The sequence below is a fragment of the Morone saxatilis genome, unplaced genomic scaffold (genome assembly GCF_004916995.1).
Source record: "Morone saxatilis isolate NCDOM2014 unplaced genomic scaffold, NCSU_SB_2.0 Contig19, whole genome shotgun sequence".
Lineage (NCBI taxonomy): Eukaryota > Metazoa > Chordata > Actinopteri > Moronidae > Morone > Morone saxatilis.
This window is the reverse complement of record NW_023339751.1, coordinates 17,422,020-17,435,285: the sequence shown is the minus strand read 5'-3', so window position 1 is coordinate 17,435,285 and position 13,266 is coordinate 17,422,020. Positions and strand designations below refer to the sequence as shown.

Sequence of the window (13,266 nt, the reverse complement as noted above, 5' to 3'; positions counted from 1 at the left end):
GTTTGATTTGCTGAGATGCTTTCAAGGTCTAGAACCAAACTAAAGAAATCTGATGTTTTGTTGAAAAGTGGATATGGCTACTTTTCCCACCTTCCACGTGGTGTTCCCAACACAACAAGAATAAGAAGTAAAAACTAAAAGATTAGGTTAACATGTATTTAAGTTTGTGCAGTTTGTCAGTTGATTTTGCTTATGATCCTATACAGCGAGGGGTGTCAAACTCATTTTCACCGAGGGCCACATCAGCATAATGGCTGTCCTTAAAGGGCCAGATGTAACTTATAAATGTAACTAAATGTAATCGAATGTAATGTAAAATAAATGTAACTACTCCTTAATGTTAAATAACTCATTATTTATTATAACTTATTCAAGTGACAATTACAGTTGCATAGAAAACATATGTTTGCTTGTTGCTCTAACATAAATTCTTTTAAATTTTGTCAGCTTATGAAAACCCACATAACTCCATTAATGAAGGATCAAACTGTCCAAGTGAATAAAGAAAAATAACAAATAGTCAAATAGCTTTGAAGACATCCTAAAACTGAGCTGCAAAGAACATGTATGACACATGTAGCATTTTACAAAAGAAGGCTACACACAGCCTTGCATCCAACTGATGGTTTGATGACAACAATTCGCCTCCATACACACATAAGACGTGCAAACATTAAATAATTACAACAGCAGCTATACATAAATAATATGTAATCAACTAAAAATACCAAAATAAAGGTTGACTCAGTTCACAACTATATTACTCAAGTTTTTTGGTTAGTCTTTGATGAGGAGATGCTGCCTGTCCTTGAACACACCAAGTGGATTCTCTCTCTACTATCGATTGATCATGTTCTGAAAATGATAAACACAAAACAAAATGCAACCACAATCATTAAATTGCACACAGTTTAATCTTTTTCTTCTTGGTTGAATTATATTTTAGTTTTCAAAAAAAAGCTAACCTGTGTTTTTCTGACCAGATGTCTGACACCGTTTTCCCGTTGCCAGTGTGTCAATGTCTGGCTTTAGGTCCTGTGCTGAGGCAATGCGTAGAACAGCATGGAGGTTGTCATCCGTGAGGCGTGATCTGTGCTTGTTTTTGTTCAGATTCATTATGGAAAAAAACTGTTCGCACAGATAGGTGCTTCCAAACATGGACAGAACACGGGCAGCATGAAGTCGAAGCTGTGGCATCAAACCAGGGGGCATCAGACGGTAAAAATCCTGGATTGCAGCATTCTGGAACTTTGCTCTCAGGCCACTGTCGCTTTGAAGCTCAATTAGCTCCATCTGAAGGTGTTGGGGTGCAGTGCAGACATCGGTGGTGAAAGGATTGGCAAAGATGTCAAAGCCAGACTGTTGTGCTCTGAAGTCAGAGAAGCGTCGATCAAACTCAGTCTTTAACCAGCTCAGTTTGGTAGCTAACTGAGCACATGAAAAAGTCTCGGGAAACGAGGCTGACATGCTCTGACAAACAGGAAAGTGGACAAGATTGTCCTGTTTCACTTGCCGCATCCATAAGTCCAATTTACGCTGGAAAGCCGTGATCGTGTCGGACATCTGCGTGATGACTTGTTTGCGTCCCTGCAGCCTCTGATTCAGCTGGGCGAGATGGTCAGTTATGTCACACAACACAGCAAAGTCACACAGCCACTTTGGATCTGATAGTTCAGACATGAGTTTTCCTTTACTCTGCAAAAAAAGAGCAATGTCTTCCCTGAGCTCAAAAAATCGCTTGAGGACTTTGCTCCTACTCAGCCACCGCACTTCTGTATAGTACGGCACATCCCCATGTTCCGAGCCCATCTCCAGCAACAACTGCTGGAACTGACGGTGATTCAGGCCACGCGCCCGAATGAAGTTCACTGTTTTCATGACTGTGCTCACAATGTCCTCCATCCCCAGCACCTTCCCACACAAAGCTTCTTGATGGATAATGCAATGATACGTTATCAGAGGCGTGTGACAGTTCATTTTTTGCATTTTCCTCTTCATTAGTCCAACCAAGCCCACTTTTTCTCCACACATTGCCGGTGCACCGTCTGTAGTTAATCCCACCAGGTTTTCCCACTGCAATGCATTTTTACTTACGGACTTCTCCACCGCATCAAAAATGTCCTGTCCCGTCGTGGTCCCATGCATTGCAGCCACATCCAACAGCTCCTCAGTGATAGAGAGGTCCGACTTTACGCCTCTAATAAAAATTGATAACTGCGCTGTGTCTGTGTTATCTGTGCTTTCATCAACAGCTAATGAAAAAGCTGTGTAGCTGCGTGTCTCCTCGGTCAGCTGTGTTGTAAGATTTTTTGCTAGTTCCTTCACTCGGTTCGCGATGGTGTTTCTTGATAAACTGACATTTTTAAAAGTCTGTAACTGGTCGGGACACACCTGCTCACAGACCTTCAGCATGCACTGCTTCAAAAACGCTCCATCTGAAAAAGACTTGGAAGCGTGGGCGATTTCTTCAGCCACAATGAAGCTAGCTTTCACTGCGGCCTCGTTTTTGGCTGTGGATTTCGTGAACAAACTCTGCTGCGACCGCAGTTTGCCTTTTAATTCTTGGGCAATTTGTTGCTTTTCTTGAAGGCTAGCTTTAGCGTACTTAGCTCCGTGTTTGGTGTCAAAATGTCGACGCAGATTGTACTCTTTGACAACCGACACCGCCTCGTAACACAAAAGACATACTGGTCTTTCTCCTTGAAGCACAAACAAGTATTCGCCTTCCCATCTTTCTTGAAACAGTCTTCCGTCTGCATCAACTTTTCTCTTTCTGGACATTTTGGGATCATTATTTATATCTCAATTCCACTCGTTGGCATGGATGTGGAAAAACTGCCGCGGCTACCGAGGTAGAAAGGCATTGTGGGAAATGTAGTTTTTGGTCAAAGCACGCTCTTAATTTATTTTTTGGTATTTTTTTTTTTTGGACACTCAAAACTTTTAAGCTCTCGCGGGCCACATAAAATGACATGGCGGGCCACATCTGGCCCGCGGGCCTTGAGTTTGACACATGTTGCTAGTACAGTATGCTCAAACATCATTCTGATGGAAATTGTGTGATACAACTGAAAGTACCAGAACAGCCTTTAAATAGACCTTGTGGTCAGCTACTGTTCCCAAGTTCCTAAGTGAACTTTCAATCTCCATCTTTCCAGTTTTTCCTGCTGTAGCCATAGAAACACAATATAAAACTCAATGAAGAGGCTGTAAGTCCTCTCAGTGGTGGTCCCATTTGCTAGTGCTGACTTAGAAGGTTGAGAGTGTTGTTAAACCCCCTCTGATGAGAAGCATCCACTTTAAGCATGAACTGAAACCTCTCTTGCTCCACGGATTTTCCCTGCACCAAATATAATTTGTAATTGAAATATCACTACAAGCCAAATTCAAAATCACAACGTCAAGAGTTACATGACACTCACCCGCTTTGTCCCCACCCCAAAGTCTATTTTAATGAAGGCTGTGAAGCATTAGCGCCAAGGGAGTCTCAAAGTCCTGCTCGGCTGTCAGAGCTTCTCTGTGAAACTGTTGCTGGAGACGGAATATGACTGTAATTATAACACTTGTCTTTGCCACTTGCCAGAACCAGGGAATGAGAACAGGGCAGAGATACAGACAGACAGAGAGACATCAGAGGGAAGAGCCGTTGTTCATGTGAAAGCTTACGCTGTGTCGGCTTTTTGCAAACCTGCATAGCAACAGTTGCTGTACATCAGGTCCATTTAACAATATCTCCTCAGCAAAGAAAATATATTTTTTTTAAAGTGATGCAATCAGGGATACTGTAGATGAAATAACCAGATCAGTTATTACATTTGTGTTCCGATTTATTACAAGCTGGGTTTTATTTTTGGAGTCTTATTCCTATATAGGAACAATCTGGAAACATTGCTTAAAGAAGTTAACTCACATGTTGTGAATAACCAATTCAAACAGTAGGTCCTGTGGTCCTGGTTCAGTTTTAAAATACTGTACTGTATGCACAACTACTGAAAAACTTTATGTGTTACATCATAGGGTAGAGTGAGTACTCAGCTAAAATGAGTATCCGCTACTGATAATGTACTTTTTATCATCCCAGTGACTATTGTAAATATAGCTACTTTAATTTTTTTTAAAGTGTTCCTTAAATAGGTATCTTACTGTTGTCTATAATGAAATTGTATGTGCACTGTGTGTGTGTGTGTGTGTGTGTGTAGGTGTGTGCTGTGGTGTGTGTGTGTGTTTGTGTTATGTTTTTGTGTGCCTGGTAACTATCTTAGTCTAGAAGATTGTGTTCCTCGTCAACTGAAGAGGACTGCAGAGTACTGAAATGTGTACTGTAATTAATAATTGCAGTATCTGTGCGCGTTTATAGAGGTTATTAATTTTCTTTAGTTTGGGTATTAAACTGCTCTACAGAATAAGAAATGAAAACGTGTTTTTCAGGCCTCACTCTGAGGCCACCATTAAAGTTGCGTTCACCTCTTTGAATTATGGGTTTAGGTGGGCAGAAAGCTTTGTGTAAAATGTACAGTACAAGGACTTCCACCAAGGGCAAATATCTGCATGCTAAGTAAGATTGTCATGTGTTATCCACTGCCAAATGTTCATTGGTTATTTTTGTCATGTATCTTTTCCACTTGATAAATCAGATCCAATCTAAACAGTGTAAGGCAGTGGGGGTTCTGCAGCTCCCTGATGAAAAGCAGGTCATTTGCTAGAGAAGAGCAAACATGCCCAGTCAACCCTTTCTTTGTAAATACATGTTTAAAATGAGTGTTGCAGAGAGGGTGACACTTCCAGCAAGAAGCCATGAATCAGACTCAAACCTAAAAATATAGAGGAAAAGTGACATACGATCAGCACTTTTTTGCTAATTTGGCAACACAAACAGCCAAGATGTGCAGTTTTTCTTCATTAGGCTTTTGTACCTCATAAAAAAATTGTAATTTGCACAGATCTTTTCCAGTCCTCCCTGTTGGTGAAAAGCACATTACTGGTCTCCATTGTCTGCAAATGTTGCTGGTGGTCCAATGACCTTTCACTGTCCCTGACCTCGAGAGTGAAAAAACCAGCGCTCCCAGCCAGGCGAACAGACGGACAGAGAGAGGATAACGGGATTATTCTATGGTGGTTGTGGTCCACTGATCTTAATTGTAGTGTACATGGTGTGACTCACAGCTACATCTCTCCATGTCAAAGAGAATTAAAGTTACAGGAGTTCAAAGTAACTTTAATGCTCGGCTGTGATGCCTTCAGCTCTGCACCATTCCACTTTTATCAGCCTGCTAACTCTCCTCGCTCTGGCTTCCACTGCAGGCCAGGGCTTACTCATTACACTGTTTACTATTAGAGGGTCAAACATATTTAGAAACCATTTTCTAATACACAGGTGCCTCTAAGCAAGGCTCTGAACTCCCACCTGTTTTATTGGAGATGCACAGTGGAAGAATGTGTAACTAAATATGAATATTAAACAGGGTTGTAGATATGAAAGGGAAAAAAGGCAACAGCAATTTCACCAAATTAAAAAATATGTAGCTCAGTGAGAATGTTACAAATAGTATTTAAATATGAAATAATATATGCATGCATATAATAAATCTGAATTAAAAATAGGTAAATAAATAAAATAAAATAAAGCAGAACAGTAACATACACGCTACAGCCTTTCTTGTGACCACATTAATACTTTTGTTAAAGCTGCACTCATGAACAAACCAACAGAGCATTATCACCCAACTATGTGGCTCCCCTCAGCTCTATGGAGTCCATAACTTTTACTTTTTACAATAAGCATTTCCGATAAATTCCCTGTACACTACCTGCTCAGCACCAAACCGCTGACAGTTCGCAAATAGCTTCAGATCACTGTGGAGCATTTAGCGTCAGATATTTCCCTCAGGAGTTGGTGGAGACTAAAAACACATCTAGAGGGAGAGTGAACCTGACTCCTAATAAATGTTAATGTTTCTGCTCTGTGTCTGCTGGATGTGCAGAAAGGCAACTTTGTTAACATGTTTGCATCACGTTATTGTCTTTGTTACACTCGTGCCAATAGAGCAAACTGGATTTATTTTTATTTAATTGGTGATAATAAGTCAGTGTTTTTATCTTGTTGTGGCCAAAAAATACTATTATTACTATTAATACTGATTTAACAAGGTGCTGTGATATTAAAAGGTATATACAACAAACCATCATTTCCTCCTCTGATGGCTCCAGAGAGGCCTTGAATAAGCCCTGTATGGCCCTAATTAGTTTGTCCCTTTGATGAAGATGTGGCAATTGATTTGGTGCTGATGAGGATAATACTGTTAAGGAGACATTTTCATACTAACTGGAGGAGCTTTTTGAATTAGTTACACAACAAAAACATTTCTCTTTGTTGGCCTCCTTATCCATCTCTACTTGTTATTTTTTTCCTGTTCATTCTTTTCTTTTTCCATCTCCTCATCCCTGAACTCCCTCCATCCCCTTTCTTTTCCCTAAATCCCCCCTTTACACAGAGGGAATATTATCCGGGGAATTATCCCACAATCCTCCACATTTCATTGATAGGCTTTCACAATGGATAATTAAATTTTCAGAACTCACAAATGACCCTGACATGCTAGTGTACAGTGAGGTCAAGGTTTTACACGATGTCAAGCAAACCTAGACATTGCTGACAAGAAAAGGCTTTCAAAACCTCCCTCAGTAGATTTCACTACATGCCTCTGCTTTTCAGGAAGGTGCATTCCAAGCTAAAATGCATGGCTGAAATTATATACTCATCTTGATTTGCACAATTAGTGTCAAAGGAAAAACTATTTTGATTTTAGGGAAGATGGAGGGATGTGTTTAATAGGACAGATTTGCAGTCCCTTGGAAGGTTTTTGCAGCAGGCTAAGAGAACTATGAGAGCTGAGCATTGTGTAATTGCTTAAGGGTTAAAAGCAGTCAAGCTGCAGAGGAGAGAATATGGAGGGAGGGAGTTTATATAACATGACATCACAAGGAGAGCTTTCCTGTAAAGTTAGCCCTAATGGCTACGCTAGAGGTGTGTGTGTATGAAATCCCTGCTGACATTACAGGCTATTGAGAATAACCCTTCTGCTGCTGACAGTAAAGACTAATATGTCATACGAAGCGTTAATTCTTATCCTATAGTTCAAGATGTTTACTAAAACTGAAACAGAGAGACAGATTTGATGAGTGTTCACTCAGTTCCCACTGAAGTGCTATTCCCTTAAGATATGAAACAATTATGATGGAGAGCTTTTTAAATGTTAATCCTTTCTTGTAAAGTAACAAGATGAAGAGTCTACATCCATACTAGCAGCTCTGTGAGGCTGTATTGAGCTTAATGCTAACATGCTCACATTTATAATGTTAACTTGATGTTTGGCAGTTCTTTTTACTGGGTTGACTCAGTAGTCATATTAGTTTAGCATGTTAGCCTACTAACATTCACCAATTAGCGCTTACCACAAAGCACAGCTAGGGCTGATGGGAAGGTCATTAGTTATGCAATTTAGTCATAAACTAATTAAACTATTGTTTAACTGTACATGAACTAAACTAGAAAGAAATTTTGACCTGGTGAAGGCCCAAGATGAGTAGTAAGAAAGTCATTAGGCATCATTGTCGGGGTACCATGGATTTCTGTTCTATCCCTTTCTAATCGGGGGCATCTCCAGACTTTTTAGTCTGGGGTGGCACACTGACTTATGCAGGGGTGGCATCAAGTATGTGTCTTAGATTTCCATCATTCTCAATTTATTAAGGAGTCTGTTACAGCCTCTGAAAGTAGGGTGGCACTAGGGGGGGGGGCAATCAGATTTCATGGTGGCCACCCCAGGCTTCTCCTCTGGAAACGCCCCTGTTTCTAATCTATTCAATAGTTGTTGTTGATATTTCAGTCTGAACCAAAGTGACTGACTGAGATCCGCCAGCAAAACAACATCAATGTGAATTGAACTTAAAGGAATCTGTTTTGGTTCCCCCTCTCCTCTCAAAGATCCAATCTTCCTCCTTTCAGGAGAAAAAGAGCCAGTAATGGAATCTACAGAGGAAGATATACATTTTCAAAACATAGGGTGTAAAATCTTGACCTTATACAAATGTAGGCCTATCTGCAGCACTGATAAGTTTAGTGAATTTCATTATCCTTCCTGAAATGGAAAAGGCTGTTGGGATTAAATGTCTCTCCAACGTAACATTAGTGCTCTGTATTCCATTTCTCTCAAGGATATTGTGTTGGTCCATAGAGGTCACTCCATGACTGATGGTTTAAATCTGCTAGCTACATCTATAGAAGTTGCTCAATGAAGCCGCACTTGGGACAGTTTAAGCTTAATAAATACAATCCCGAACTAGAATGTTACAGATGCTCCAGAAACTTTCACTCTTGAAAATTCAATATTCCTCAGCTATGAATCCTCATTCTTGTACTTTCTGCCAGCCCCAACGGGCTGTCCTGAGTCAAGGAAAGGATAGTATGTCATCTGAGGAGATCATACTAAGGACGCAGTATGTCTTTGAGGACAAAACACTTCTACTGGATGTGGAAAGTGTTTCTGCTAAAGGGAAATGATGATGGCTGTAAAACATTCTCTCCTGTAGCTCACTGGCCATTAACTGTTGGATTTAAGCCATGCATCACAAACGGATGTTTAAAAAGACTGCTGGTTTATGCGGCGTGAGTCATTCTGGATGGATAGAGAAATATGACGCGTCCTCTCTGCGTTCAGTATTGATCTGGTTTGGCCATGACCAGATTTAAAATACCACCATGGATGCAGTGTTGTTCTGTGTTGTTATGAGTGTTTGAGTATATGGAATAATTTATAAAAGTGTGTGTGTGTGTGAGTTTCTCTCTGCTCCTGTGCACTGGAACAATCACTAGTCATATTTTCCGGCAGCTGTATCAATTTCCACTACTGTCTAATTTATTACTGTGTGATTTTCAAATAATACTAATTTAAAAAAAAAAAAAAACATTTTTAAACTCTTCTTTATAAAACCTACCAACCAAAACAACAATAAAAAAAAAATCCAAACAAGATACGGAACCAACAACATAGAAACACTGGGAAGTGAAATAAAGAACAAATTATATGTTAAGTTGGTAAAGAAATTGTTTTCTGTGTCGCCATCACCTGCACTGGAGCATCTGCGGTTCTTCCACTGCCTCAACTGGGTGACAAGCTACCAGACTGATTCCGCTGATTGGTTGTCATGGCAATATAACGTTAAGGCAGAAGCATTTTAAAAAGCTGGCAAATAGCCTCATTATTACCAGCCGTTCAGATAGAAAACAGCCCTGCAAAAAAAGATACATAAATAAATGCGAGGGGCTGTGTTGGTGCAGCCATGCTGCTTCAGGTACCAGTGAGACATGAAATATGAACCATGAGGGCCGCTTTGAGTAACGTATTCATGAATTTGCATTTTTTTCACAGATTTGCAATTTATCAAATGCCAAAACACCCAATGGTTTGTATGAGACAGGCTTTTACAAACATTATAGAGAAATATTCATGAATTCTACACAGATGTTGCTGTGGGTGGTTTTGTTTGTTTACAGTATTGGTAAAGTTGAGAATTGCATTTTATTGATGAAGGATGAGGAAAGTTGCAAAATGACCAAACCCATCCGAGAGATTCTCAATCTTTAGACTGTGTGTTTACTTTTGAAAATATATATAAAGGTTTTTTTTATTTTATTTTAAAAGATTTTAGCCGTCGCAAGATTTAAATACTTAATACTTTTCTTTTCTAACATTTTCACATGAATCCTGGAGCAAATTAATCTTGTGGTCATTTCAATTCATATTTGTAGACACCCTAACAAATATGTACATAGATAGATATATAGATACATTATTGTGCCTATTAGCATACATTTGAGTCCCAAAGGTAACCAACAGATAATGTGATGTTCCAAAAAACAGAATGTATTCTAACACAATATGCTAATGTACATTCATGAAACTTGATGAAAAAAATAGATTCAACTTTAAAAGCAGTGTAATTTCTGTGATGGCTGAACGCTTTGACTTTGCACTTCAGCCACAAACATCTGCACAGGGTGACGGGGAGAACTGTTGGATCTGGGTGAGTAGCTATTAAACAAAGACTCCCGAGCTCTCTCTCTCTCTCTGTCACTGTCATTAAAAACCAACCTAAACCACAACCTTATTATTTTGCATAGTTAAATCCATATTTTACTGGGTAATTTTCTAACAAAGGTTTCTCTTTCTTTTGCTTTCTTCTCCTGCGTTGTCTCTCACTCTCAGCTAATTGTGAGCCCACAGTTAAAACTGGAGCCATTTTTATCTCATAGTAAATTATTTATCAGCTTACATTATTCAACAAGTGTAATAAGTGCAGAATGCTGGTTAAATGAATAATGAAATGGCAATCATTTAAAAAACACATTTCTCACTAGGTCTGTCTGGCAACAGTTTTCGCGTGACTGCAGGGTATTGAGGCTGCCTTTTAGAGCCATGCCGTGCCGAGCCGTGCTGTTAGCTTATGTTTTAATTTACTATGTGATGCTGCACAGATGCCTGTCACACACTTTATTATTTAGTGTGGATTATAACTGAAGTTTGACTGGTGAATAAGGACTTATATATCTTTTTTGAATTGAAGCTAACAATTACTGGATTGGACTTGGATTCAAGCGCAATACTAAGTATCTTAAACTTCTAAATAAACTTAAATTGAATTGCACGTTTTGCATATACATTTTTGCTCACATGTAATTTGTCATGGTATTAGGTTGTAACTGTTAGTTGCTGTCCGCATAGAGTGACCTAGATTAGTTAGAAATGTTATTTATTAGCATTAACAAGTCAGGTAAAACAATATTGTAGTGGTGTTAGGGAAGGTGTGACTGATATTGTGCTTCAAACTGTTTAAGCATACTTGAATAGCTACGTGAATCTTCACTCTTTAAATGCTGTGATAATTGAAATACAATGCATCCTCTATGTGGCATTCATGTTGTTTCTGTATTACAACTTAAACATACAATATGTAATTAATTTACCGCTAGGGGGTCTCTCACATTAGGCAGTTTCATCTTAAAAAACAGTATTCCTCCAACGCTTTTTAGCAGACAAAGGGCATCCTGGAGGGCCTTTCAGCTGAGTTGCTGCTAACAATAGCTCAACTTGTTTCTCTGATAACTTACGATCCAGATGTCCAATGACTAAAATCCTTCCATCCCTCCAATCCCTCCATCCGGTTTTGATTATAGTATAATCCGACAAAACGAAAAATCCTAAAAAGTGTATGGAATAAAAAAATGTGGCTTAAACTGGATAAAAAGACAATTTATAACAGCTTCTGGCAGACAACCACAACGCATGTGCAAAGGGGTTATGAGCCATTGACAGGCGACCGGTGAAACACACTGTAACCTGAATAAAATTACTGATTTCTCTGATGACGAAGATCATGTGTGTATTTTGGGAGTCGTCGGCAAATACATTTTTCCGTTGTTTAGGTATGAGGATGTGTTGTAAAATATCTTGAAATGTAATTTGGTGTAAGGCTAGAAAGATAGTCTATCAAGCAAAAACCCCACACCGATTCAGCAGGGCCTGCAGTCACTAAACTAACAACTGCAGGGAGAGTGTGTATTTTCAGGCCAATGTGCTATTGTTTATGGCATAGCAGGTTGTCGGATATATAGGCTTTTGGTCCAATCGGACATTTTTCATACTATAGGGGTTTTGGAATAATGGGTCGTCAAAACAATGGGCACTCTGTAATAAGTAAGACCTTTTATATGAGCTCAAGCAGTGTCTCACTGTGTCATCGCAGTGTCAGACGGAGTGAGTAATCATGAGTAATCCCGATCATGGCTCATCATCACTGCAGGTGAAAATGAATGTGATGCTGTCTTCAGTTTTGGCTGCTTGGCTTCTCTCTCTTTACCAAGACGGCACAGTGCATCTGACATTAAAAGAAGTTGGCAGAGAAAGACAAATAGGAGCTAATGAACAGATGTCCAGAGGGAAGGTAGTGGGGTGAGGCTCAAATGAGGTTAAATGCTGACTTTACTTAAATGTCAAGTCCCCCCACTACACTTCGGTCTTGTTTAATATCAACATCCGGTATGTACATTTTTTATATATATGTGATGTGGATTTGTTACCTTGAAGTGTAGTGCACATGTTGAGTGGAGTATGACATATACGGAAGCATTGGTCAGTGTTATTATTGTACAGTAAAGATACACAGAAGAACAAACTCATGTTGTAGGCTCATTTTATTATGGGCATATTCTTTATTTCAGTATGATAGACATCTTTGGACATTACAGGTCTCACTCTCCCCTGTTTTTAAACCTCTCTCTCCCTTTCTTTTCGTTTCTTTCTACAAATTTTTTCTACCTTGCTAGTGCCAATATAACTGCAGTCAGATCTCACAGGCAGGTATTGCTCATTTATTCAGAAAGGGTTGAACGTCAGCAAGCTAAAAAGGCTTATGATTGATCGGCCATAACTATCTTATTTCTCTCACAAGTACAATGCCCCAAAGATTGCTTTTGAATCAAATTAAGTTATTGATTTTACTTTTTTTTGTCCCGTTGGTTGTCCTTATCATTTTGTTTACTGACTTGTTACCACTTGTTTGTAAGAAAAAGAAGCAGATATAAGATATTAAACTTAAAAACATTTCACAGAATAAGTGTGCGGTGAAGATCTATATTCACAGAGGCTTCACTTTCTGCTAAACAGCCTCGTCCTGCATTAGAGAAAAACAACAATAGCAGAATGGCCAAGCATCAGGAAGACTAAAACACTGAATTGGTCAAAAAAAAAAAAAACTATTAAGTATGTATGATTGTTAAAAAATTGCAAAAAGACACTGGATTATATAAAAATAATAATAATTTGCTCAAAATTCGTCCAAGTGGCGCGTTTTACACAAGCTTCCTGCAGTTTTTGGGTTCATTGTACAGTTTATCACTATTCTACTGTCATTGTCATGCATTGAATATAATATGAAATATCCATCAAATATGTCACTTAGTCAGGGGTCTTCAGTTTACTAGAGACAGAAAAGGTGTCAGAAAAGGTTTTTAACCACTGACTTGTGGTTTCTGTAGGACACAATATGATCCATGACAAAATAGCTACTTTCAGTGTTTCCTATCCCTTCTGCTCCTTCTCTATAGGTTACTTGCTCTTTCACACTTTTATCTTGGTAATGTTGCGACTTAGTAATTCTCTTTCTTCTCTCATCTCACTTTTGTTCTCTGTGGGTATCCATGTGTTTTCA

At 39.0% G+C, this 13,266-nt stretch overlaps 1 protein-coding gene across 1 annotated transcript; it reads right to left on the bottom strand.

Annotated features, from left to right (window-relative positions):
- Positions 1-640: 640 nt before the first annotated feature.
- Positions 641-2,885, bottom strand: LOC118329623 (general transcription factor II-I repeat domain-containing protein 2B-like). Its single transcript, XM_035663854.1, has one exon. The coding sequence runs from the start codon at positions 2,779-2,781 to the stop codon at positions 961-963; it is 1,821 nt and encodes a 606-aa protein (XP_035519747.1). The 5' UTR covers positions 2,782-2,885; the 3' UTR covers positions 641-960.
- Positions 2,886-13,266: the final 10,381 nt, after the last annotated feature.